Consider the following 27987-nt stretch of genomic DNA (forward strand, 5'->3'; position numbering starts at 1 on the left):
GGGGGTCGGAGTGCCCCCGGGACAGTAAGCGCTGGCCCCTACTTCCCGAGAACTGGGTGAAGGCCACAGGAAAGGGAGGAGAATCAAGGCCGCTGGCCAGGGCCCTGCGAAGCCGCCCTCCTGGTGGCTGGGCCTCCCTCACAAGGAAACTAAGTCCTGCGTGTTTCTTCAGGCCCCATCTTGGTGAGGCCCTCGGACCCACAGAGTCTGGCTGAGAGCGAATTTCCACAGCTGCACCAGTTTAGGTGGATTAGCGAGAAAAACCAAACGCAGTGGAGCCGAGAGAGGATTCTCCCCGCTGGGCCGGAGCTGAGCCGGCGCTCCGGGGCCTGTGACCACCCCCAAGGCGAGCATCTGGCAGAGGGGGCCTCCTCCTGGCTCCGGGCTGACGGGGCAGCCTCCAGCGCGAGCTCACCCCTCTGGGCCTGGGGGTCCTGGCCGAGCTGAGGCTAGGACCCAGCACACGGGGAGACCAAGGTGTCCGCAGAACACCCTCACGGAAAGAGGGCCTGTGGTGGGCGTAGCTCTTCTCCCCACACCTCACTGGCTTCCAGCGGGGAGGCCGAGGCCCGCCCCCCCTCGAAATTCTGCGTACTTCGAGCTGCTGCCTCCGTGGGCCCCCGGTGGGGAGGGGTCTCGGACCTGAGGTTCTGGCGCTGCTTCTCCTCCGGAGCCACCTGGGGTGGGGTGACAGAGGGGACTCCTTGCTCCCACCCCTCCCTGATGGCCAGTGGCCACACGACTCGGGGGCACCTCCTCCCAGTTCCTTCTAGAACCTTCCAGAAGGCAGCAAACTCTACGTCTCTCTTCGATTTGCTTCACAAAAGGTGGTAAGGGTCGCGGGGATTGGAAAGTTCTCTTGGCTTGTCAGACCCGTCATGTCTGAGGAAGGGTCCCTCCCCAAAAGGTCACCGGTGGGTGCTTCTAATCAGCTGCCCGCTGGGCGGGGCCCTGGAAAGGCTGAACAGGGACGAGGCCTTAGACGTGGGCTGCCCCACCGTGAAGTCAGGCTGGCGCCCGCGTCCCTAGGGACAGAGCGACAGCCATGCAGACAAGCCCAGCAGAGACACAGATCCAATCCGGGAGGCAGGAAGGCCTCTGGTCTCCCCTAGGCAACCATGCAGGCTGTCGTGAATGAAACCTCCAGAAATCTAAGTTTCTGAGCATTGTATCATTGGTGGTTCTTTTGAAGTCTTACGAATCATTTCTGCAAAGACTAACATTTTATTTGCTCCAGCTGAGTGAAGGGTCCCGTGGCTCCGTGGGGCGGAGCTGTGGCTGAAGCTATGGCCGTGGGGCAGCGCAAAGCCTTAACCGCCGGGAAAGACACGGGGCTGCGTGTGTTTCTGGAGCACCCCCCCCCCCCCGCCCCCGATTCTGTGATCTCATTCGTCTTAGGGACAGACCGCGTGGTCCCCACCCGTCTGCACTGGAGGCACCCGTCGGCCGCCTACTGGAGGAAGGCCCGCAGGAAGTCGTTGTAGGAGATTTTGGAAGACAGTGTCTTGTCATAATACTCCAGGATGTGGAAGAACTCCTCCTCCGAGAGGTTGATGCTGTGCTGTCTCAGGACCTGTCGGAGAGGAGAGCAGCCCCCGCTGGTGTCGGTGACACTCGAGGGGGCGGGCAGCCAGGAAGGGGCTGGGACCCACCCGCCTCTCCTCCTCGGACCCTGAAAGGCCCACCTCCAAAGTTGCCCCAAGCAGTCCTCTCCCTCGGTGCACATCCCCCTCCCTCTTCCTCCCTCTCCCCTGACTCTTCCCTCCTTCCCTCCCACCTCCTCTCTCCTAGGCCCTCACCCTCCCAAGGGCCAGTGGGTGTGACAATGGAAGACTTCCAGAACAGGGGAAGGTACTGGTTCCCCCCGCTTCCAGCCCCCCCGCCCCCAGCCCTCCCGGAACAGGTTGATAACCGTTGCCTCCCTGCAGGGTAGTGAGGCTGGTCCATGCGTTCAGACAAGGCCTGGACGGAGAGTAGAGAGGGCTGGAAGGGAGACCCAGCCACAGGGCCTTAACCAGGGTTGGGGAGGAGGGCAGGGCTGCAGGTGCAGGGCGCGGGGCGTGGCGGATCCCGCAGCGCCACAGCCCCCGGCAGAGCTAGCTGCCCACCCGACAGCAACTGCCCCTTCCTCCTCAGTGAGCAGACCCCTGTGTCTCCAGCTAAAAGGCAACACTTCTCGGCCTCTTTTGGGGCTAGGTACGTCCTGGCCAGTGACACCTAAGCGGGAATGTGATGTGGGACTTCTGGGAAGCCTCCTCTAGAGAGGAGGCCCTTCCCCTTCTCCTCTCCTCCTTTTCTCTGCGGCCGGGAATATGGAGGCGATGCTAGAGCCCCAGCAGCTACCAGAGACCATGAGGCGACTTCGTGGACGGAAGCCAGGTGCTGAGGGTGGCAGAGTAAAAAAAATGAAGGCCCCAGTGGCTGTCCCCGGGCTGGCTCTGGCTTCCTAGCTCGTGACTTGTTTCAAATGAGAGGGAAACGGACTTTCAGCCGCCGGGTCCCCGCTGTTACCCGCAGCTGAGACAGATCCCTTACATGCGTTCCCCCGCCGGAAGTAAAAGCGGAGACTAAGTTGCAACTTAATTTCCTACCGATGCTTTGTGTTGTGATTTGTTTCTAAGAGGGGACTAGAACGTGGGGCCGGAAGGTCCTGGGGTTCCTCCGGGCAGCGGGCGACGGGCCCCATCTGTGGGGCTGAGGGCTGGCAGCAGACGAGGAAGCTGAGCCTGGGTGTCTGAGGAGGGTCCTCGGCACCCAGCTGGCCTCTGGCTCAGGCTCTGCTGAGGCCCGGCTGCCCCTCTAGTGCCCCCCTCCCTCTGCCGCCCACCCCCGGTTCCTGGGACGCAGACGGGACCCCAGCCACCTCCTTCCTCTTTGCTGGAGACTGAAGGGGACCCCGGGGCTGAGAGCTGACTTGAGCCCAAAGACAAGACAGACAGTGTGAACTGGAAAGTCACGGCGGGGGGGGGGGGGTAGCCCTGAGGGCAGGTGTCCCCGAGGGCTGCGGGGACCGGCCCTCCTCCTACCTGCAGCCCTGCCCGCCCACCCCGTGCTACTCATCTTCCCGGCTTAAAACAAGAGGGTTTTACTTTTTTTGTTTAGTTGAAGCAGAGATGAATCTAAGGGACAATTTTTTTGTAAGTGCATTTCAAGGTCATAACCCTTCGTGTCTGTCTGACGTTGTGACTGTTCTTTTCTGACTGTAATATGTGATTTTGAATCTAATGTCTGGACCTCAATTATTTGCTGGACCGGCCGGCTGCTGTGGGGGGTGGCCAGCAGCACACGGGGGGCAAGAGGCAGAGAGGAGCGAGTGACCGGCTCTCGGGAGGCAGTGCTGGGCTCTGCTGCCTCGGTGGCCACAGCGGGGACCCTGCTTTGTTTAGCTCCTTGATGTGGCCACCTGCTCTGTGGGTCTTATGCAGGCAGTCTGGGCTCCAAGGAGCACTGGCACCTGTGGTGGTGACCTGAGCCCTCAGGTATGTCCCCACGGGGTTCTAGAAACCTTCAGGGAGGAGAACCTGGGGTCTGCAGGTGCGGGGCAGGTGGACGTAGCCCTCGATAACTTGGGGTCCCAAGGAAGTGAGGTCCGGGACAGCCGCTCACACCGGGGCCTCTGCCGGGGGGGCGGGGGGTGAGGGGTCCTCTTTTGAGGTCTTCTGGCCGCTGCTCCCCGTTCGGACGCCGCAGGCGCCCAACAGCTGAGCTCACCTTCCGGAAATCAGCCACGCTCAAGAGCCCCGTCCCGCCCTCATCGTAGGCTTTGAAGGTGCGTCGCATCGGCCTCCAGCAGTGCACAATTTGGGGCTGAATCCGCAGTAAAGCCGAGTAAAAGGAAGAAGTCTCTGCACCAGCTTCTTTCTGGGGGAGAAAAAACCCCACAAAAACCGAGAGGTGGTGAGAAAGGAGCTTTCGAATGGGCAGCATGGGGTAGACAGGTACAGCCCGGCGGCCGCGAGCTCCCCTCCCGGGCCTTAGCCCTGCTTTTGCCCCTGCTCACCCCTGCCTTGGGCTCCCCCCCGGCCCACTCCCCTGTAGAATGGGGCCTGCCGGCCGGACTCACGAGGATAATGGTAGATCGCTAACCCTGCTGTTGGTACAAGGCAGCCCCCGCCTCCCCTGGCCCCTCCAACCTGGGAGGAAGGTCACTCCCTTGACCCCCGTCATCTCCTGGACTGGGAAACGGGAGGCTTGGGGACGTGAAGTGGCAGGTTCAGGACCGATCTGGGCTCCGTTCCTCCCAGGTGAAGGAGGAGAGAGAGGGCCAGACAGAGATAGCTGGCCGGTTTTAAAACAGTTTGAAGGAAAAAGAGATTTCAGACTGGGTCTCCTAGTAGGTTTATCATAATGAACAGAGTTTTTTCAAAAATTCCAAGGTTGTAATTATATCTTGTAATTAGACAGCACACTACCCTGTGATTATTTCATTTAGGTGCTATTAGATAGAAAACAAGATATTTTAGCATGATTTAACCCTAACGCGTGTCTGAATATCAGAGGTGAACCATAGGCAATAACGTGTTAACACATTTTGGGAAAGTTTAATTTTAACGCGGCACTACATAAAACCAATTAGCGCAAAGTTGAATTGCTTTCGATTTTTACATCCTTTAGCACCTAGGATGGAAACTCACCAGATACCCTATAGCTTCAATTAGCTGCCAATTTACCCAATCTGCTGATCTGCACTGGAAAAAGCAAGGATTCTGTGTCGGCTCCTCCCACACCCATGCGCCATCTGAGAGAGCCTCTTCCCGTCCTCGCACAGCACAACCAATCGCTCTGGAAGGCCTCTGTCCCCAGCTTCAGCGTGGCCGCAAAGCAGAGTCCCAGGCGGCCTCCCCAGGGGGGCGTCTCTGCTGGCCTGGGCGCCTTACTCGTGTGGTGGGGGACTTGGCGGCCTGCAGAGGGGACGGGCCTGGAACAAGTCACCAGGGCCAGGCGGGGCTGGCCCCGCTCTTTCCTCGGAAAGGCCGCTGGGGAGAAGTCTCCTGCCGTCACTCACAACGCAGAGTGGGACGGGATGGAAGGCAGGACCCTTTCTGAGTGGCAGCCGTCGTCTGTCGGGGTGTGAACACCAGAGCTGGGGGGCGGGATAGAGCACACAGGGCGTGTGCCGGGACCTCTGCCCAGGGGCCCGGCTCCCAGTGGGGCCGGACTGGAGCACCTATCACCTCACTGAATACAATCTCAGTCTGACACTCCTACGAGTTCCCGGCACCTCGGTGTGGATGGGTGGAGGGTCTGGAAGCCTCACAGTCTCTGTATGGGGCAGGGCTCGGAAGGGCTCACCCTTCGCAGGCCTCAGAACCCAGCGGATTGCCCCCTTGTTTCCAGAAGGGGAAACTGAGGCCCAGAGAGGCAGAGGAAGGCCAGAGCTGGCGGGGGGCCTGGCAGGCTGTGTGGCCTCCATCGTTCCCCACCTGTGCTCCTGGGTCCCATGAAGATCTAAGGCAGGTGGCCCTCTCTCTGCTCACAGAGAAACTGAGTTTAGAGCAACGAGTGTCTCAACTTTAAGTTTTTCTTCCGTAACTCGGCCAAAGCCTTTGATGCTAGCTCGTGCTTGTCTAAAGTGGAAATTCCACTCGGATGGGACCTGATCTTGCACAAAACTACCTACAAATTTAGCTGCCTAGAAATTTTCTGCAAGGGATCCACTGTTTGCTGGGCTGACCCGTCATGACCCTGTGGCTGCCAGGCACGGGCGGGGACCGGCTGGGGCTGGCCGGGTCTGCCCCACACCCTGGTCCCCGCCGCTGAGCCCTCGGGGGCCTGGGAGCCATTGTTGGTTCCCCAGATGGACAATGCCAGCTGTACTCGACTTGTTCTTTAATTCGACAGAATGGAATTCACTGTTACAGATGATGGAATATGAGTAGGAAAAAGTGGTTTGTTTGTTTTTTTCCTTCATAGTTTGGAAAGACTGGAGAGAGGCGAGTCTGGGCAAACCCTGGCTGGACTGTGTGTGGGTCCAAATCATTGAGAACAATGGTAAAAATCCCCCAGCTGCTATTTAAGCATCTTTAGGTTCCCATTCCTCTTGAAAGAAAGAAAGAAAGAAAGAAAGAAAGAAAGAAAGAAAAAGAAAACCACAGTCAGTGCATCGTGGGTGCAGTTTATACAGAAAGATGATGAGTCTCCAACCTCTACCACCGTGCACCCGGAGGAAAGGGTCTGGCCTGCTTCAGATGGTTGATGAATGAATACACTTCGATGTGTCCGTTAAAAATGTTTCACTTTGCTATGACCCCCCCCCCGCCCCCGCCCCCGGCTTCGCCTTTTCCGTTAACTGACTGATTACTGTTCCCTGTGCCTCGTATGAACAGCCGTGCTGTCCCTGACTGTCCGCCATACAGATGTCTCCAGGTGCTGGGGGAAGAGTCACCATAACCAGGCGTCAGCCACCCGGGGAGTCTGAGGACCTGAGATCCAGTCTTGGGTCTCCAGACCCGTACGGGGCTCCAGAAGGAGAGAAAGAAAATGTCTGAACTATTTCCAAGAAAGGAAATTCTGAGCTGTCTGCAAGGTTCTGGAAGCCTGGCGGAGGCCTTACCTTCAGCTACACCTCTTGCCTCCCAGGCACAAGCTCCCCGAAGTACCTGCCAGCTCGCTGGCTTTGGGCCCGCCAGGCAGACCCTGGCGGTCGGGTGCTCACCTGAAAAGCGCCCCGTGCTGTACAGGCCTTTAAGTAACGGAGGAGATCGGGCAACAACGAATTGCGTGACAAGTGTATATACACACGCCTTATACGTGTGCAAACACGGGCCACATAAGCATCACACACACACACATCACACGTGCACACGCACATATCCTGTAAGTGTGGTATACACATATATCACATGTGCACATACACGTATCATGTGATATACATACATATCACACGTGTATATCATACCCTGTGATACACACGTATCATTTATGTCATACACACGCGATATACACATATATGTGTATAGAGAACATCTCGGCCAATTTTCTGGGTCCACGTGGAGGTGGCAGTGAGACTGGAGACATTTGACAAATGGGTCCTCACTGGCCAGCGGCCCCCCCGGAGCCTCTGTGTCCACTTCATCCACCTTTTCTTTCTTTTTTTCTTCTTCTTCTTCTTCTTCTTTTTTTTTTTAGTTTTTTAAAAAGTTTAATAAACATTAAAAAAATTTTTTTAAAAAAGGGGGGCGCCTGGGTGGCTCAGTCGGTTAAGCATCCAACCTCGGCTCAGGTCATGATCTCACAGTTTGTGGGTTCGAGCCCCACATCGGGCTCTGTGCTGACAGCTCAGAGCCCGGAACCTGCTTCGGATTCTGTGTGTCTGTCTGTTTCTGCCCCTCCCCCGCTCGTGCTCTGTCTCTCTCTTTCAAAAATAAACACTAAAAAAATTTTTTTTTAAGTTTATTTATCTCGAGGGGGGTGGTGGTGGCAGAGAGAGGGAGCGAGAGAGAATCACAAGCAGGCTCCACGCTGTCAGGGCAGAGCCCCACGTGGGGCTCAAGCTCACGAACCGGGAGATCATGGCCTGAGCTGAAATCCAGGGTCAGACCCTTAACCGACTGAGCTGCCCGGGCGCCCCGCGCCCACTATTTCTATGGACTTACGACAAATTGAGACAGAGGGGAGGCCCACGCCCACACTTTCCAAGAGTCAGTCTACGTACCATCTTGTTTGCGTTCTGGATCTTCATTCTCTGCATCAGCGAGGTTTCCTTCGCTTTCAGCAGGAGGACACAGCTCTGAATGAAGTCACAGTAAGCAAATTTCCCGCTGTTCTTTACATCGTACTTCACGGCGAGCCGATGCGATTCCTCTTTGCTTATGTCCAGACTGAACTTCTCCACGAGAGCTAAAGACAAAAACGTCAATTCAGTTGGTGGCAAACTGTTCACTCACTCGTTTGTTCACGCACGCATTCTTTTTTTTCTTTTTTTTTTTTTAATTTTTTTTTTCAACGTTTATTTTTATTTTTGGGACAGAGAGAGACAGAGCATGAACGGGGGAGGGGCAGAGAGAGAGGGAGACACAGAATCGGAAACAGGCTCCAGGCTCTGAGCCATCAGCCCAGAGCCCGACGCGGGGCTCGAACTCACGGACCGCGAGATCGTGACCTGGCTGAAGTCGGACGCTTAACCGACTGCGCCACCCAGGCGCCCCTTACGCACGCATTCTTGCCGTAGGCCCCGGCTTGGGTCCTTGCTACAAAGGCAGACTTTGTATAAGTGATGCCTTCCAGCCAAGCGCAGCCCGTAAGATGCTGCTGTGTGTGATGGGCAGACGGAGGTCCCTCTGCCTTGGCACCGGGGAAACAGCAGAAGCAGCGTCACCGGCGTTCGCCGGGCAGGGTGACGCTGGGCTGGGGAGCCCACAGGAGTGGCCTGAGAATGCCTTTGATGTTCCAACTTGCAGGAGGTCAATGGCAGGGCACGGAAAATACAGAATGACTTCTGAGAATTAATACATATTTTTTTTTTTTTTTTTGCAGAATTGAATTTTGGATGTACCACTCAAGTCGGACAAGCTGAGCAGAGTAAGATCTGGTGGCTTCAGTGGGTTCGTGGTTAAAAACTAAACACAGCAACCATGCTGCCAGCAGGACCAGCTAAGGTTCATCAGTCTCAAAACCAAGAGAGTTAACTAAAACACGAGTGGAAATTGAAACATGCGTTAAAACCAACGTGGCCGATTTGGTGTCGGTGAAACACGTCACATTAACGCAGCGGAGCAACGTTGGACTATCAGTGGTTCATATTTTGTATTTCATTTAGAAGTGGCTACTTTTTGTAGGAGCTGTTCGCTTGAGAGAGTTCACACGTTGTTTCGTTTGCACGTTGGTAAGCCATGATTGTCATAAAAGTGATTTATTAATACTGGAGATTCTCAAGAAAAAACTTTCCTCAAAAAGGGATCTAAAGATTAGGCCAGAGGAGGGGGGTCCGACTTCAGGGGGCTACCAAGCAGGGGGGCGACAAGGCCAGATCGATAGTGTAAAATGTTGCACAAACAAGACGCGACCATTAGCGCAAGTATAAATCCAACTGATGGAATTTGAAGAGCTCATCGAAGTGACACGTGGTGACAGGTGGATCAGTGGGGACAGAAGCAATGGGGTGGATGGGCCTGCATGTCCCCGGCCACCGCCCTCCTCCACCTGTCCCACCCTGGAGCTCTCCAAGTCTGTTAACAGAGACCACAACCAAGTCTGTGATTCCTAAGGCGGAGAGTCACGGCTTGCTGACTTGGTCACCCAGGCATGAACGTGCCCTGCAGTGGGTTGAGAGGCGTTAGGAATTCTTTTTCTTTTTTTTTAACGTTTATTTTTGAGAGAGCGAGCGAGAGAGACAGAGACAGAACATGAGCGGGGGAGGGGCAGAATCCGAAGCAGGCTCCAGGCTCCGAGCGGTCAGCACAGAGCCCAACGCGGGGCTCGAACTCACGGACCGTGAGATCATGACCTGAGCCGAAGTCGGGAGCTTAACCGACTGAGCCACCCAGGCGCCCCATTTTTTTTTAAATATAATTTCTTGTCAAGTTGGCTAACATACAGTGTGTGCAGTGTGCTCTTGGTTTTCGGGGTCGATTCCCCCGATTCCTCGCTTATGTACAACACCCAGCGCTCATCCCAACAAGTGCCCTCCTCAATGCCCATCACCCATTTTCCCCTCTCCCCCACCCCCCCATCCACCCTCAGTGTGTTCTCTGTATTTGAGAGTCTCTCATGGTTTGCCTCCCTCCCTCTCCGTTTGTAACTATTTCTTATCCCTCGAGCCTGGCGTTTATGGAGGTGCTTGGTAGCCACGGCGAGGGAGATGCTCCCGCCCGTTTCTGTGGATCTGTGCCGGCAGGGCGACCCCGTTGTGAGAACGTACCTAGGAACTCAGCCGTGGTGATCTCCCCCTGCTTGGTCGCGTCCTTCTCTTTGCATTCCTTCAGGAACTCCCGCCAGCAGCCCTGGATTCTCCTCCGGAGCTTGCTGTCTATGGGCTCGCAGTTCTGCAGGGGCAGGGTGTCTGCTGTGCTTGCACTGGCCGGGGTCTAGCGAGAGAGAGAGAGAGAAAAGGAGGGGGTCTCGCAGCGTGAGATTCAAAACGAAGAAATAATACAAGCTGTCACAGACAGGCCTCGGGTTGAGGTTCACAACCGCGCCGGCAGGATGAGCTCAGAAATAAGGGAAAAGCAAAGCGTAGATGGTAATTCTGCCATTTAACTTCCACTTCCATCGGCGGGCCATATTTGTGCCGAAACACAGTAACCAACGTGGTTTTGGAAATCAACATATAGCCAAGATTCAAGTTTAGGGAGATGTTATTTAACTATATTAATTACGGGTGTGTGTGTGTGTGTGTGTGTGTGTGTGTGTGTGTGAGACAATATTTTTCACCAGAGGAAGAGTCTTATCAAAGACAGGGAGTCACCTGTCATTTTCATGGATGTCCAATCCTGTACTCCCTTCCAGAATGTCCTATATTGTGAAATCACATAGACCAACTATAAGGCTATCTTATTGCATTTTCCGTTTAAATATGGGGAATGAATTGAATGCAGCCCAGGCATTGCCCGTGAACACGTCCTGTCATTATCTAATAGAGTAGTGAACTTGGGGCACCTGGGTGGCTCCGTTGGTTACGCGTCCGACTTTGGCCCGGGTCACGAGTTCGAGCCCCGCATCGGACTGTCTGCTGTCAGCGCAGAGCCCGCTTCGGGTCCTCTCTCTTTTTCTCTCTCTCTCAAAAATAAAATAAACATTAAAAAAAAAAAGTCCAATACAGGAACTCCATTGAATTCCTGGTCTTTCTCCCAAATTCTGTACCACCCGAGCCTTCCCCCTCTGGCTTGATGTAACGCCCTTCTCCCAGGTGTTCAAGTCAAACCCTTAGAGGCTCTCCTGGACTCTCTCCCTCTCCACCCCACACCGAATCCACTGGGAAATCCTGTTGGCTTTACCTGACTGCCGGCCGCCGGCTCCCCACTGCCCATCTCACTCAGAGCCACCGGGCCTCCCCCCTGGACCACTGGAGCCTCCCCCCCACCTGCTCGCTTCTGCCCACCCCCCTCCAGCCCCCACTCCACCCACACCCTCTATTCCACACACAGAATCCACAGCAGGCTTTTTAAAGACGCTGCAGCCCACATCACTCCTCTGTTTAAACACCTGCAAGGGCTCCAGCCTCTGGAGTGAAAGCCACAGTCGCCCCACACCGCCTGCCTGTCCCCCCCGCACCGCCCCAGCGTGTCTTCCGCGGCTTCCCTGACAGTTCTAGACTCGGTGGCTTAAGACAGCACACTTACTCTCTTACAGTTCTGAAGGCCAGAAGCCTGAGGTGGGTCCTACTGAGCTAAAACCAAGGCGTCAGCGGGACGGTGTTCTTTCTGAGGTTCTAAGAGAGAATCTGTTTCTTACTTACCTTTTCTGGCATCGAGAGGCGCCCACACGTCTTAGCCTGTGGCCCCTTCCCGCACCTTCCAAGTCGGGAGCAACAGTGGAGACTTTCTCAAATGGCGTCTCTCCGACACGGACCTTTCTGCCTCTGCGTCCCCCGTTTACAGGTCCTTGTGATTGCCTCCGGCCCACCCGGACACTTAGGATCCTCCCTTGTTAAGTCGGCTGATTAGCACCTTTAATTCCACCTGCAGCCTTGATCCCCGCCCCGTGCCATGTGAGGTGACGTATTACAGGTCCTAGAGATTAGGACGCCAACATCTTTGGGGTGCTCCTGACCCCACCCCTTCATTCTGCTCTACTCAGTGTCTCCAACTCGCTAAATACATGACGTGCCCATCATCCCCGACAAGAATGTAAACTCCGCCAGGGCAAGGGATGCTTGTTCACTCTCAGCTCTCGAAAAGACCCAGCACAGAGTAGATGTGCAATGAATTCTGCACACGGTTGGGATCCTCTCAACCACCCTTTCTCGGGGCTGCTGCCCTCCGGCTTGCAGATGAGGCGAGCGCCTCAGTGAGGCCGGCCCCCTTCCCGCACCCCAGACCGGGCGGCTCAGCCCGGGGCCAGAGCCGCAGAGTTAGACAGGCCTGGGTTGGAAACTGGATCTCCCCGTGTCTGACTGAGGGACCCTGAGCACATGAGGACACCTCTTAGAGCCTCGTATCTTCAACCGTAAAATGGGGGTGACGACACGTTGCGGTTGGGCGCGTGTAGGGCCCTCGCACAAAGCGGACGCCTACCATGGGGTGTCCGCCTTCCTGCCCGATGAATGCCCAGCTCGCTGATCGAGGGTCTTCTGTCCCCGCTCCCGTACCCATTTCCTACCCTGAATCCTCCTTATTCCTCCTTCCAGCCCTCACGCCTTCCTTCCACCCAAGCCTCCCCCAGTCCTTCCCCACACCTCCCTCCCCCCTCCAGGCAGGTGAGCGCTAAGGACCCACCTTGGGCTCCTCTCCTGTGCCCCCGCCCCAGGCTCACCCTATGGCACCTTGTCGGTCACCTGCCACTCAGGACCACTGGGGTTTGGGGATCTGGGGACCCGGGGCGCAGTGGCGCCGCGAGACGAGGACTCACAGAGGGGTGGCTCTGCGTTTTCAACCCTGCTCTGAGGTCGGGCGCAGGCGTTGATGAAGCTGCGGATCTGCCTCTCTCTGAGACTTCGGGAGCACTGCAGCCTTTCTGGGCCTTGGTGGAACTGTCAGTGGCTGGCGGTGTGGCCCCTCTCTCGGAGCTGAACATGCTCAGGAAGTCCAGATACTTGAGCCTCCCCTTGGCATTGACCGGCATCTCGCTCCACAGTCTGTCAAACTGGCAAAGAAGCAGAAGTCGTTCCCAGGGGTTAGTGTAAAAGCCCAGCAGAGTGCCCGCAGCGCCCACGAGAGTGGACAGAAGCCAGTGGAGGCCAGCGCTCACGTCGGCAGGGGGGCCGAGGCCTGCGGCAATGAAAACAAATTGAAAAAGAAAAAGAAAAAAAAAAATCCGCTCAGCCTCCACTTGATGGAGGCATCCGTGAGAGAGGAAAAGCAAAGACAAGAGGATTATTCACGGCTTCCACAGGACAATTTTTTAATTGAATTGGGCCCTTAGTGAGCAGTGGAACGCCATTAAATGTTGTGATTAGTCACAGAGACTGAGCGGCAGTCTATGAGAACACTTTAGGAGAAAATGCAAATCAAGGCCCTGGCCCACCTTGGTCCCGGGGAAGCCCGGCCGGACTCATTTCTCTTCCTCGTGGGCGCCTGAGTTCTGCCAACAGCTGGCCAGGCACCGCGGCCCTCAGCCGCTGTGTTCACGGCCAGGTGCGTGTCCCCGAAGGGCCAGCCCTGTCCTCTCACAAGGTGGGAAGGGAGGTGTCTGGGAAACCAGAGAGAAGGGTATGGCTCTGGGCTGGTACCGTCTGACATCACAGGCCACGTCGGAACCACACCGGTGGGGCAAAATGACTCCAGCAACCTAGATGAGCCACTTTGGATGACTGAGGGTTTTCAGGAAGCTGAGAAGAGGGCTAACTGATTCAGAACCAGTGGGGTCCCAGCCTCCTGCGCCCACCCAGGAGAGCAGCGGCCTCTAGGGGCAAGGGGAATGGTGTTTCCCGTCCGTCCCTCGGGCCTGACCTTGACCGGAGGCCAGCATCGCTCTTGGCCTCCGCTGGGGTTTCCAAAAGGCAAATTATGAGAGACAGTACCGGTTGGGTTTGAAATTCCGGAAATGAAGTACTGGGGGGTGGGGAAGAGAGGAGGAATGTTCTAGGCCCTGAGAAGGGAAGAAGGTTTAGTTTGGGACAATATTCTTTTTTTTTTTTTTTTTTTTTAACATTTATTCATTATTGAAAGATAGAGAGAGACAGAGCATGAGCAGGGCAGGGGCGGAGAGAGGGGGAGACACAGAATCCTCAACAGGCTCCAGGCTCCGAGCTGTCAGCACAGAGCCCGACGTGGGGCTCGAACTCATGAGCCGTGAGATCATGACCTGAGCCCAAGTCGGAGGCCCAAGTGACCGAGCCACCCGGGCGCCCCATAGTTTGGGACAATATTCTTGATTCACGTTTTAAACTTTTTATTTCAAAAGAATTGTAGATTTGCAGGAAGTTGCAGGGATGGTACAGAGAGAACCCTGGTACCGTCCCCTAAAGGTCACGTCTTCGGGAACAACTTTGAAACCAGGTTGTGGACGGTGCCGTGTACGGACGGTTCCACGTCATTTGTGATGTGTGCAGAAGCGCGTTGCTTTAATTTTGATCGGTGAGGTCAAACCAGCTGGTGGAGGGGAAGTGAGAGACCTTGAGAAAGTGACCACGTGTCTGTCTCAGACAGACCTCACCGTCACCAATGGCGGTCGTCACCCCCAGTCAGGAGGAGGCTCGCCACCCGTCTCCCTCCAGGAAAGTTCTCCCAACGCCCCGGAGCAGATGTCCGGCGCTCTTCTCCACCTTCCCGCCCATGCTGAAGCCACCTCTGCAGGTGACGCCAACCTGCCCGGTCCTGCAGCTCTCTGAAGGTCGTCAGATTCATCTTTAAATGTCCTACATCTCCCGAAGGGGCCGGCACATGGCAGGTGCTCTAGAAACGTTTGCTCGGCTGCTGAAAGTCCTGAAAAACTCACCTAAGACCGATCAGACAACGGCAAGACCCTTTAACAATGAAGGGGACAGACGGTGCTAAGCCACATCGTGATCGCATTCATCACGAAAGGCTTTCGGGAAGCAGAGCAGGATGCGGCCTGGAAGAGGAAGCGGGCGCCACCGGCTCTCGCGCACTCCTATGTTAGCCACGTTGGGGAGGAAGGAGGAGGAAGGTCACATTATCAAGGGGAGATACAAAGAAGGGTGCCCGTGTTATGGACCCCGTGGAAACCTGAAGCATGGGTGTGAGGACGTTTATAAAGCCGCTAAGGACAGCAACGGCGTCTCCTGTAATCTTCTGGTGCAAACGAAGTCCAAGAGGGAGCCCGGAAGCCCTCTCTTCGCCAAAGGAGCCTCACCATGAAGGCAGAATGAACGTGGCCAGGAGGACACCGAAGCGGGTGGGTGGCAAAGGGAAACCCACGCGTGGCTCCTCAGTCCTGACAGATCGCGCCCCAGAATGCTAATGGAGCCCTACAGATGCTGCAGGGGACGGAGGCGGGTGGGGCTGGGGGGACAGGAGAGGCATCAAGAAGCCTGCAAACAGGGCACCACACAAGGGGCTTCTGACCCGTGAGCTGGGCGTGAAACCCGGGCAAAATTCTGATAGTTCGTGAGCGAGTTGAGAGCGAGTGAGTTTCCACGTCCCGGTGGCGGAAGGCGTGCTTCCTGAAACGTCCTCTTCAAATGCAGAGAAGCCGTTAACTACCTTCCGAACGCCTAAAGATCTCTGACTTTGGGCCCCACTTCTGCAGGGAGGCAAGCTGCCGGAGATCGCCACTCGCATCTAACAGCAAGAGAAAGCCGAGTATCTACACCGTCAGAAGGGTTCGGGGCGCCCGGGTGGCTCAGTCGGTGAAGCGTCCAACGCTTGGTTTTGGCTCAGGTCATGATCCCACGTTTGTCGGTTCGAGCCCCGTGTCGGGCTCTGCGCTGACAGTGTGGAGCCTGCTTGGGATTCTCTCCCTCCCTCTCTCCGCCCACCTCTCTCTCTCCTTCAAAAAAATAAATACATAAACTTAAAACAAAACGAAATCAGAGCTGTTTTAGAGCCCATCAGAGAGCTGAGGTTCCAGGGAGCCGAGGGGACCGAATGCCACGGAGCCCCAAGTCTCCGAGGAGAGCCAGACACGCCAGCTCTCACGCCTGGCAGCACTCGGGAAGAAGCCAGCTAGCACGTTCCAGGCCGAGCGTGTGCCGGCACGTGAGGCTGGGATGACGGAGAGGCCCAGAGACAGGGAACGCTCGCGCTCACCAGCTCCCCTCCACCCGCCTCTGCTGCTGCTCTGGAGAGAGAAAGCACGGGAGGGGACAGACTCGCAACACCGCACGCTTCTCCAGACCCTCCTCTCACGGGAAGCGAAAGCCTTAAGCCACTGGGGGAGGCGTAGCAAACCCACTCAAGACCAGGACCCCTGGGGGAGGGAAGGAAGCAAACCCTTGTGTCTCTAGGAGGGGTAGATCCACAGATCCACGGCCCCAGGCGGAAGGGTGCGGGCAAAAGCCCCGTGCTTCTGAAGGAGGGGCAGCGACCCTAGGATCTGCACCTCTACCAAGCAAAGGTCAGAGGTCGGCTTACCTCCTCTCCCGCCCAAGACCCACCCACCACGGAGACCGGGCAGAGTCTGACCGCCACAGAAGGGGGTGTGGAGGGGCAGGAATGCGGAGAAGGCGCCACCCTGGCCTAAACCAGGCTGGACCAGGAAGGCCTAGACAGCGCCACCCTGCGTAAGCCTGGCCCTGAGCACGGGGGGCCCTGTCCTGTGGCCCGGACGTGCAGGAGGAATACTCAGCAGCGTCCTGGCATCTCTCCCTGCTGGAGGGTCTGACGCCTGTGCACCACGCACCCCTAGGGTGGGGGCAGCAACGGTAACACTCGAACGCAGCTCAACTGCCGACCAGACTGATTCCGGAATGCCCTCCCGTTCGCGGTCAGCCAGAAGAGGTATGTCCACGTTCAGGCATAAATACTATTGATATCTCTGTCTCAACTCTTCTTTACATGACGTCTGGCTTTCAATATAAAGAAAGGAAATCTAGACCTATCGACAAAAGATGAACTGACCCATCGCCAAGAGATACAGCAATCACCCGACGAGAGTCAGAGGAGGCTCCTTTTGTGGGGTCATCAGACAAGGACTTTCAAACAACTGCGGTTAACACGTCAGCGGACCGAGTAGAAAAGGTGTGTAACTTGCACGAACAGAAGGGGTAGAGAGATGGAAAGCAGTTTTTGAAGATACATGTCCTGGGGCGCCTGGGGGGCTCAGTTGGTTAAGCATCTGACTTTGGCTCAGGTCACGATCTCCTGGTTCGTGGGTTCGAGCTCCGCATCGGGCTCTGCGCTGACAGCTCAGAGCCTGCTCGGGAGCCTCTCTCTCTCCCTCCCTCCCCCACTTCCTCTCTCTCTCTCTCTCTCAAAATAAAGTTAAAAAAATAATAACAATAAAAGAGCACCGTCTTGTTCAAGCACAACGGGGAAATCGGGCTGAATAGAAACGGAGCCGTGACACCAGAGGCCCGTGCGTGTGTGGCCCACAGGAGCCGGGGTCAGCTACAGGTAGTGGGGGGCGGCACCCCTTTCAGGAACAGGGACAAGATGCCCCGTGTGAGGTGGGCAATTAGAGGCAAGCCACCGACCTGCTACCTGAGGGGGAAACAGGGGCAGCCAGGCAGAGCTGGGACGGGCCTGTGCTGCCAATGGGCAGCCTTTCTAGAGTCACCGAGGACCAGACCCCGAGGCCGAGGTGGGAGGCGTCCAGCCCCCACAACCAGGCCGAGCCACGGCGAACCGCCTGGCCGTGGGGCCGCGTGGAAGGGCCACGCCGGGCAAGCTGCGTGTGGAGGTGTCAGGGACTTCGAACAGCCTCCTGGCTCCGTCCCTCCTCCTCCCGTGTCTCTGACGGGGTGCTTTCTTCCTCTTTGGGGTCGGGCGCCCGGAGAAAGCGTGCACAAATTAGCAGATACCAGCACCGAGAGACGCTGGAAGACAGGTTAGCGCTCTCTTCGCAGTGTCGGGGGGGGGGGGGTATCCTCCGACACAGAATCCCGTCCCCAGACTATCTCCTAAGGAGAAGGGTGAAGCAAGTGAGCTTCACGGAGGAAGAGTGAGCGGGAAGCAGGAGTCCATGGCAGATGTGGCTGCGGGCAGAGACCCGGGAGACCCCAACATCGCCCCCGCCCAGCCCCTCCACCCGCAGCACCCCACCCCTGTCCACGGCTCCCCTGCCCTTCGGGCTCCTGTGGTCCACTCACCCTTCTCCCGCACACCCGACCTCCTCTGCTCCCAGGCCCCGAGCCGCCTCCTCAGGGAGCCTTCCCTGACTGCCCTACCCAAAGGCTCCCTCCGCACCACCCTGGTTCCCACTCCCGGGGCCTCTGCGGCATTTATCACCAGCCAACACGCACGTCTCACTCACTCCCCCTGCCCCTGAAAAAGCGCGGACCACGAGGGCAGATCTGCGGTGCCCACAGCAGCTCCTCTAATGCCACATGCTCGCCGCTCCTGCTTCCGGAATGTTCCCTCCACCTGCACTGCTCTCTCCTGTCTCCTCTCAGTGGCAACTCCCACGACCCCAACGTCACGCCCTTAGGGAAACTGCCCTGACCCCTGGGTCCAGGCCCCCACTGCTGGCCCATCCTAGCAGGGAGCAGCTTGTAACAACATAAATAACGCACAGCTCTCCCCTCCGTGGATCCGAGCTCAAAGGAAGCAGGGAGCAGGTCCCCCTTCGTTGCTCAGGACCTAACATCACCACTGTGCACAGAGGGCCCCCAGTAAGTGAACGAGCAGATGGGTGCCGCCTTCAGCCACTCGGTGCATCGTCAGGACAGACAGCCTTGTGCCGAACAACAGGCAGACGTGCCCTGTGAGCCAGGCCAGGGCATCGGGAGCTCAGGGTAGAGGCGGGGAGGCCAAAGTGGGGCATGGCCAATTCCTCCAGCTACAGGTACGGTCAGGAAAGGCTTCGCTCGGCTTGGAGCCAGTCCTGAAGGAGGAGCTGGCGTGGCTAGATGTGAGGGGGCAGGCGTAGGGAGACAGCAGCGAGCGGGAGAGGCTGAACAGGCCGGCTGGAGGGGAAGGCATCGAGCTTGGGGAGTGTTGTGCGCTCCCATTTCATAGGGAAGGACAATGAAGCTCAGAGAGGTTGTGTAACTTGTCCAAGGTCACACAGCTGGACAAGCACAGAGGCAGAACTGAAACCCCCACCTGTCTGCCTGAGAGACTGCTGGTTCTTTGTCTGTGTTCTTCTAGTGTCCTAGAGGTGTCTGTTTAAGAAACACCACTCTTGAGAGGTGTCTGGGGGGCTCAGTCAGTTAAGCGTCTGACTCTTGATTTCAGCTCAGGTCATGATCTCATGGGTCATGAGATCAGATTGAGCCCCACATTGGGCTCTGCCCTGACAGCACAGAGCCTGTTTGGGATTCTCTGTCTCCTGTCTCTGCCCCCTTGCATGCTCTCTCTCTCTCTCTCTCAAAAATAAATAATAAAAAAAAAAAAGAAAAAAGAAACACCACACCTGAAATGGTCGGAAATGTTTGATCCTTCCTTTCCCTAACGTAGCTGTAAATATAGCTAAATCCTCACGCAATTACCAAGACTGACCGAAACCGCCTGACCGGGAGAGGCTCTCTCTGTGGGTCTCTCTTTTCTTAAGCAATACCCAAGTGGACCCAGTTCCCAGGCCTTTATAACACGCTTTCTGGGGAGCCACAAAGCCCCATCAGTTTCCAACTCCACCTGCTCAGAAAGTTGCTCTCCTTTTCTGAAAGGTTAATTACACCGGAAGTTTTCAAAACAGCTGGTACTTCCCTGCTTTCGGAGCTCGGTCATCCAAGAAAGCTGACCTCTCGGATTCATGATAGTTGGATGTTTTTTTTTAGGATGAGATCGTTTTTAGAAGACGTGAGATCTGTACTCAGATGCTGGTTAACACGGCTGGACCTGTCCCAGAATCTTCGGGGAACCCTTCTGAGTAGTGGCAATTGGGGTCTCGACATGTTAAGGAGCCAAACTACTTCTGTGTCTCCCTGTACCACACATCGTCCCATCGAACCAAGAAGGTCATGGCCCACGGGTCACACAAGGATCTTTCCTTCCTGTTTACCAGCCTGTGTCCAGAAGCTCCCTTCTCAAACAGTGCACAAGTTTTGCTAATCATCACCCAACTTAAACCATGGTTCTTACGCCAGATTTTGATGTCCTCGGTGATGCAGACTGTATTTGCGATGTGTCTGCATAGTTTTAGAAGGAAGAATAAAAATAAAAAAGTATTTGATTTTGTTGCAGAGGTGGGAGGCTGGATGTGTCGGGGATGGTGAAGCTTTCTTGGTGGACGATTAAAATCAGATTCTCTGGTACAGGTGTCAGATATGCTAGCACATCACTAATTTATATCTATAATGAGAGCAACAGTTTACTCATTTAGATGAAATGAAAAATCTTCATTAGTAAAACCTTAGTTAGTTCGCCCCATCGAACCATAAACACAACTGGGTTAATCGTAAAGGTTTCCACCCACGTATAGTAATGGGGACGAGCGTTTGCAAACAGCGATCTCGCTCAGCTCTGACGATCTACGAGACCGAACTGGGGAAAAGCACTTTAATTCGGCTTAGCAAAAATGATCATGATGCTTTAAAAAGGTGATATTTTAGGAAAGTGAAATCTGATGCTCGAATTCTTAACGTTAGTGAATTCGTTCTTTAGGGTGGGGAGTCCTGAGGCCTGGGTGGCGATGGGCATGGAGTGTGACGGTCTCCCTTCCATGTGAATACTCTTAGTTCTCATCCGGGACCCCCTGAGAAAGTGAGGCCTGAGGGTAGAGCGCCCCATCTTGGGAGGGGAGGGTGACCTCTCCACCGGGAGCGGCAGGAAGCTACTCGGGCTGAGCCGGGGAAGGAGGCCGGTGGAGCACTTTCCGAAGTAGTTTGGATTTCGGTTTCCACCTGGGTGACTCTGTGGCACTAGGGCACCGGCTTGTTTGACAAGTGGGGAGGGCTTGCAGCAGTGTGTCTGCTGTCGGGGGCGGGGGAGCTCTGCTTCCGTGCTCGGATCGTCGGGTGCTCTGTGTCGCCCCAGCTGTTCGGCCACTGGACGGTGGGGGTGGAGAACGTGCACACTAAACCCGCCACGCTATCCGTTCACCGGGACTTGCTGAGCACCTGCTCTGTGCCGGGCTCTGTTCCGGTGTCTGGGCCACAGCGAGGAGCAAGCAACCCGGGGAACCGTCCCCCGGCACCAGCATTTAGTGTTACTATCGACTGAAGTCGGGAAACTGCAAGGCAGGTCCTCCGGAGACCATCCTGCTGGCAGGCCCTGGGGGGCCACAAGGGGCCAAAGAAGCCCAGGGTGGGAGGTTGCCAGAGCTAAAAAGAGCACCACTGGTTTCTGAGGAGGGAGCCGCAGAGAATCCCTTCTGGGGGTTCTGTGTGGGGCAGCAGGGCCTCAGAGAGGGTGGCCTTGTCCAGCCTGCGCGGTGGGCACGTCACCAGCATGCCTGGGGTGGGATCCCCAGAGCATCCGAAAGTGCTAGCAACAGAACCAGGGAGAGGGAACGGGAGGGGAGGCAGGGTGGCGGGAGGCCCAGAGCAACTCACAGGCTCTGAGCTGCCCCGTTCAGGTGTTGGGGGAAGACCGGCTGCCTCTTGGGGTCACACAAGCTCTGGGATTATCCAGGGAAGGAGAGGGAGAGTGGCCGCTGGAACCGAGTTTAATTGGATTTAAAAAATAAAAGTGACTGGGGCACTTGGGCAGTTCAGTTGGTTAAGCATCCAAATCTTGATTTCGGCTCAGGTCCCGATCTCATGGTTCATGAGATCAAGCCCCGTGTCAGGCTCTGTGCTGACAGTGCTGAGCCTGCTTGGGATGTTCTCTCTCTCTCTCTCTCTCTCTCTCTCTCTCTCTCTCTGTCACTCTCTCTCCCTCCCTCCCTCTCTCTCTGCCCCTCCCCTGCTTGCACACACGCTCTTGTGCGCTCGCTCTCTCTCTCTCTCTCTCTCTCTCAATAAACTTTAAAAAATAAAGAAAAAAAGTGACACAATTTGCACCCCGATCGAAAAGTTGCAAGTCTTACTTGTCAAACAGAAAACTCCTTCAATGAGATTGAAAACAAAACAGTAACGACACCACCCCCTGCTTTGCCCCCAAGCCTTCAAGTATTCTAAACTCTCCGTGCCCTGGGGAACAGTTGGCCGGGCACTCATACGTTAGGATGAGGAACCAAATGCATTTCTTACCTGCTCATCGGTCAGAACCTGCACGTGGCGAGCACAAAGAGCCCTGAATTCGTCCCTGGAGGCGGTGTTCGTTTTCATGGTGTCGAAGTTGTCAAACTCCTGAGCAATCGCACAGTAACAGGAGCCCACTGCCTTGTGGATCCGAGCCAGGAGCTCCTGGTGTGCTGTTTCCTTGGGAGTCGTGGGTGGTGGGCCTTGGGGCATTTTCTCGGCCCACTCGGCAGCAGTCTGGGCAGAGCAGAAAGGAAGATTGATTCACTTAATAAATTATAAACCATCTCGTGGCTCTGGGCCCCGGGGGAGCCCCAACCAGAGGTTCAGACCTGGCGGGCGGGGAAGCCTGGGCTCACCGACCATGGAAGAAGGAGCAAAAGTGAGTCAGTGCCACCAGGCAGGCTGCATGCAGAGTCGTCCCGGGGAGGGCGGGACTTTGTCCTCATCCGTTCACTCACTCGGTCTGTCTTTTGGTCCATTTCACAAACACACAGCGAGTGTCTGCTCTGAGGGAAGGGACGGAACAGGGGGTACGTCTCTGGACTGCTTTTATTTCCCGACACTAGTGCAGTGGATTTATACTTACAGCGGTTAGAATCTGAAAGGCAGGTTTCGATGGCCGTTACTACGCGATGCTGCGGCGCCACTGTGGGCTAAGTGTTCCCTTAAGCCCCAGATTTCTCAAGGATCACAGACATTGAGTCACGGCGGGGGCAGAATTTGTGGGGTCGGAGGCAGAGGCGGGCAGAGGACCAGACCCCTAGCATTCTACACCTCTCCCTGGGCAGCGCGCCTGCGGGTTGGGGCCTCAGGACGCTGTCCATGGTGCCAGGGAGCCCCGAGGAAGGGCTAGCGGCAACCTGGGCTCGGGGACCCCCTTCTGGAGGGAGGAGGAATGGGCTCTGGGGAAAGAGGGGCAGGGGAGGACCTGCTTAGTGTATGTTTAGGCTTCTGGGCTGGCAAGAGGGCTTGGGCAAGGTGAGCGGGAGGGGTCTGGGGAAGACCGCAGCCCACGTTCTGCACTTGCTGATGCCCACAATGGCGGACAGGCGGGACAGCAGGTGGGCCAGTCAGGAGCACAGACTGAGCTCACAATGAAGCCAGACTTGGGAGACCGGGGCTCAGAGGGCAGCTGCGTCCCGAGCCTCCTGAGAGGGGACAGCGCTCAGGGATGCAGTCCTCGCATCACCTACTTGCTGCAGTCAGAAAAGGCCCCCCACAACCAGACCTGTGGCCCCTGCATCAGCAGCTCAGCTCTTCGGGTTTGAGGAAGGGGTGAGGCTGGAGGTGGGAGGGGACACCGGGCTCCGTGAGAACCCACAGGTGACGACGCACAAGAGCTGTCCCCGGACCAGGGTGGACTCTGAAATACGCTGCGCTGCCTCCCTCAAACCCCGCCGTGCCTGTCAGCTGCAGCACCTCTCATGACGCACGGCGCTGTGCTGAGACCTTTACGAGATTTTCACGACTAATCCCCCCCCCCCCCCAAACGGTCATGTCTCATTTTCAGCAATATATGTATCATGCGTTACTATCCTTCAGGACAGATCATAATGTTACTTTATGAAGTTGGGTCAAACACAGAGTGCTGCTGCAAATATCTTCAAAAATGTGGCCACACTACACTCGGGCCACAGCCTGTCTCATCTTCAACCGCCGAAAGGTTAAAAGGAGCTTTTAAATACGTCCTCTTGGAGACATTCAAAGCAAATGAATGCCTTTCCTTTTTCATTCTAGAAACTAAGAGTGATGTTACTGACGCAGATGATACATGTTCCAACAGTTAAAGTTCACCTCCCATAGCTAAGCACGTGGCTAGCCCCCCAAACGTCCCAAGGGGTGCTGGTGTTCAGATTGCAAAGGGAGCCCCCCCCCCCGACGGAGGGTCACGCTCAGACTCCATCCTCACACTTGTCACTCCTTTGTGTCCCGAGAAGGATGGGCCCCAGGTGGACATAACTGGAAAGAACACGGGTGGACGATCTACAATCTAGAACCAGAAGGTGGGAGCCCTGAGTCTGACGCTAGACTCTCCCTCTAACACACCGTGTGGCCCCATGCAAGCCACTAGCCCCTTTTGCCTCGGTCTCCTCATCCATCAGGGCAGAGTAAAGGTGACATGAGATGCTATATGTGAGTGCTCTCTGAAAGTGTTGAAACACACAGCAAATGGGAAGTACTACTCTTCTAGCAACAGGTATAGAAGAATTCTCACCAGGCGGATTATGCAACCTTAGGTTAATATGGTTTTAGCTCCAGAGGAAACTGAATCGTTTTTAAGCAAAATATAGATTACTAAATTTAACTTGAGTATTAGAAAGGTCTGAATAGACAGGTAACCATAAAAGAAACTGAAAAGGCTGTTATAAGATCTACCGTCTATTATTAAAAAGGTGCCAAGCCTAGCTGATTTTAAGGGCAAGCTGAATCTCACTTCTATGCAATAGATAATTTTTATGTAAGTCAAATTGTTCCAGCACACGGACAGGAATACTTAGTATTCCAGCTCGTTATATATCTCCCTAATACCTAAGTACGGTAAACACTTGAAATAAAAAATGTGAACCAACCTAATTTGTGGACACGAATGTGACGACATTAAAACATTTTTTAAAAGACCATTAGAGATATTTAGCACCATTGTCCTTTTTTTAAATAAAAAATCAACTAGGATTTATTCCAAGTATACGAGTCCTCTAAGAATTAGCAAATCTTGCGACACCTGGGTGGCTCAGTCGGTTGAACGTCCGACTTCTGCTGAGGTCATGATCTCGCAGTTTGAGTTCAAGCCCCACGTCGGGCTCTGTGCTGACAGCTCAGAGCCTGGAGCCTGCTTTGGATTCTGTCTCTCTCTCTCTCTGCCCCACCCCCACTTGCCTTCTGTCGGTCTGTCTCTCTCTCAAAAATAAACATTAAAAACATTTTAAAGAATTAGCAAATCTTTCAATTCCTTACATTAGGTCACATACCGACAGATGGCAAAAAGGCATTAACAAAATTCAGCAGCTCTTCCTGATAGAAATGGTATAGAATAGAATACGATAGATAAACCACATAGAAATAAAACGAAGACTTTATGTGTAATACTCCCTCCCTATAAGAGAATATTAGCCAGATGCCATCTGCAAACATATTAAATGGGTGACAAAGCGTTAAAGTCAGAAACATGACAGGCATGCTCACTGACAGTTCTATGATTCACATTTTTAGAGACTCCAGCTTTTGAAATAAGACAAGAAGATGAAATAAACGGTATAAATGTTGAAAGACAAGATTCATCCTTATTTGTGGATGTGACTGCACAAGTAGGAAGTTCAAGACAACGAGGAAAGTGCCTGGAATGAAGCCAAAAATGCAAAAAAAGCAAGACCATTTTGGGGGCAGTAATTATAACTCATTAGAAATTGTGTTGTGAAAACAACACACGTTTACATTAGTGACAAGCTCTTGAGTATCTTGGGAGAAATTTCATATGCAAGAGTAAGGTATACAGAGACAGCTGTGCACGTTCTGGGGGGGGGGGTAGAAAGCAAGGATGGGATGGCAAAGGGACGTGCGCTGTGATCCCAGATGTGAAGACTGCATTTCAAAAGGTCTTCTCGAATTATAAGTACAAGTTAATAAAATCCTAAGAAACATCTCAATGGATGGGGCGCCTGGGTGGCTCGGTGGGTTGAGCGTCCGACTTCGGCTCAGGTCACGATCTCACGGTTTGTGAGTTTGAGCCCCGCGTCGGGCTCTGTGCTGACGGCTCGGAGCCTGGAGCCTGCTTTGGATTCTGTGTCTTCCTCTCTCTCTGCCCCTCCCCCACTCATGCTCTGTCTCTCTCTCTCTCTCTCAAAAATGAATAAACATAAAAAAATGTTTAAACCATTAGACACATGGACATTAAGGTTGATACGGAAAAATAAATATACAGAATAGCCGTGACATTTTTGGGAAAGGCAAGTAATCAAGCCTTTGATCTGCTGGATATTAAAATGTCATAAACGTGCTATGATCAGAGTAGTGTAGCTGGTCTCGGACCATGCCAGTAAATCCGTGGCCACCTGCTCGGGCTGTCGATGGGTGGGAAACAGGCCTCTGCTGTGGCTGGGCCATGACGTCAAGGCTACTGAAGGAGCGGGGAACGGCGTGGCTGACCCCAAGTCAGCTCTGGGTTAAGAGCGGTCCTCGCAAGCAAGAAAGAACATCCGAGCTTCACCAAGGAAAGTTCCTTCTTCTCTCCTGTCTCGTCAACTTCAAACCATCGGCCTCCCGAGGTCTCCACCTCCGCAAATGGAGCATGTGCTTCGAGTAGCTCAGGCCCGGAGTCGCCTGCGAAAGACCTACCCCCACTCCCTAACCGCCCACGATCCCAATGGAAGTTGACTCTCCATTCTCACCTCCTGGTCCAAGCCACCATCATCTCTTGCACAGATTACTGCAACTGTCTCCCTGCTTCCGCACGCAGCCATCGCCCTCTGTGGATGACCTTTTTAAAGTGCACACACACCTGTACACACACCCCCCCCCCCCAAGTATTAACACTTGTTCCCTCGACGGAGTGGTAGGCGAGGGCAGAGCCCTCATTAAAAAGCCATCGTCCCTCTCTTCTGAGAATGATCTTTTTAAGGTGTGCATCAGGTCAAGCAAAACTCTCAAAAGGCTTCACCTGTTGCCCAGAGTAACAGGCAGAGCTTCACAATGGCCCTCCCCGACTTGCCCTCATTACCCTCTGACCTCGCCTCTGTGACTGTCTTCCTTGCTCACTCTGCTCAGAGCCACCAGGCCTCCTGCTTTGCTTCAAACACAGCCAGCGCCTTTCTGCCTCAGGGCCTTTGCACTTGCCGTTTGCAGACTTCCTTCAAGGTCTTTAGAACATGTTTAGAACCACGCTCCACACTCCCTCTCCCCTGTCCTCGCTGGTGTTCTGTGGTGCTTTTTGTTCTCCGATCCCCTGTGTGTTTATTCCTTAATTGTCTTCTTCACCCTAACAGAAGATAAACCTCACGAAGGCAAGGGCTCTAGTCTTTTGTTCACTGCTGAATCCCCCACTGACTTGGCACACAGCAGGGTCTTATGCTTGTTCAAAGAAAGAACGGATAAGCAATGCACCCATAGAACGGAAAATGTCACGACCAATACAACGAATGAACTGGTGGGATCCTTGTGGGCCATTCGGGGCAGTGGCCCTGAACCTACGGTTAAAAGTCTCTGACCTTGTCACGATGCAAAGCAGTGGAAATGAAAATGAGATCCGACTGTTTTCTTTTAACAAACTGGCACATTTTTTGACTGATGAGCTCAATGCTGGAGCAGGTGGAATAAGGGATCTAAAGCCGTAACAAGTTCCTGTGACCTAGCACCTCTCCTTTCAGGACTCTCCTTAAGGAAAGAAACACAGTGAGCTCATGGAATTATGACCACTACAGGATTATTTACAAAATTTACGAGACAGAAAAAAAAAACTGGCAACAATTTGGATGTCTGACATCGGGGCAACAGTTAAATAAGATATGATATTTCTAAATTTTTTTTTCAACGTTTATTTATTTTTGGGAGAGAGAGAGACAGAGCATGAACGGGGGAGGGGCAGAGAGAGAGGGAGACACAGAATCGGAAACAGGCTCCAGGCTCTGAGCCGTCAGCCCAGAGTCCGACGCGGGGCTCGAACTCACAGACCGCGAGATCGTGACCTGGCTGAAGTCGGACGCTTAACCGACTGCGCCACCCAGGCGCCCCGATATGATATTTCTATAGGATGGATTACAATGCAGCTATTTACAGTCTTTTAAGGAATTATTTAATAATACAGTAAAATGTCTGTGACGTACTAAGTGGAAAAGAACCATAAAATGGTCCAAGTGATCACATAAACACAGACACAAGACACAGACACACGAATATTAATGCTTGTTCTCTGGGTGGCGAGGTAAGGGAAGACAAAGTCAGGAGGATGATGGGAACTCCCCAGCCAGGAGTCCTGCCGCCCCCGAGGGTCAGGGGTCCTGAGGCCCGGGGCTTGGGACAGTCTGGTTGTGAACGGTGCTGCTGAGAGCCTGGGCAGGGAGCCCTGCTCAGCGTGACAGCCCTGGATGTGAATGGGACCCCTGCTCTCCACCTGTGCACGCATCTGAGTGACGCCTGACTCCCAGAGCCCTGTGCTCACACGGGTGAGCACCTGTGCTGGTGCACTAGCAGAGAATGAGCACAGAACG

The 27987-nt window shown here is 54.7% G+C and overlaps 1 protein-coding gene across 1 annotated transcript in view; it reads right to left on the bottom strand.

The window, feature by feature from the left end:
- Positions 1-1186: 1186 nt before the first annotated feature.
- EFCAB6 (EF-hand calcium binding domain 6) overlaps positions 1187-27987 on the bottom strand; it is a 225418-nt gene continuing 198617 nt past the window's right edge. Inside the window, exons 28-33 of the mRNA XM_030322319.1 lie at positions 21794-22021; positions 12508-12741; positions 9860-10025; positions 7655-7839; positions 3712-3861; positions 1187-1573 (exon numbers count right to left, since the gene is read on the bottom strand). Coding sequence (XP_030178179.1) covers positions 1451-1573; positions 3712-3861; positions 7655-7839; positions 9860-10025; positions 12508-12741; positions 21794-22021 — 1086 coding nt within the window. The 3' untranslated portion in view covers positions 1187-1450. The remainder of the gene's footprint in view (positions 1574-3711; positions 3862-7654; positions 7840-9859; positions 10026-12507; positions 12742-21793; positions 22022-27987) is intronic.

The sequence above is a fragment of the Lynx canadensis genome, chromosome B4 (assembly GCF_007474595.2).
Source record: "Lynx canadensis isolate LIC74 chromosome B4, mLynCan4.pri.v2, whole genome shotgun sequence".
NCBI classification, from domain to species: domain Eukaryota; kingdom Metazoa; phylum Chordata; class Mammalia; order Carnivora; family Felidae; genus Lynx; species Lynx canadensis.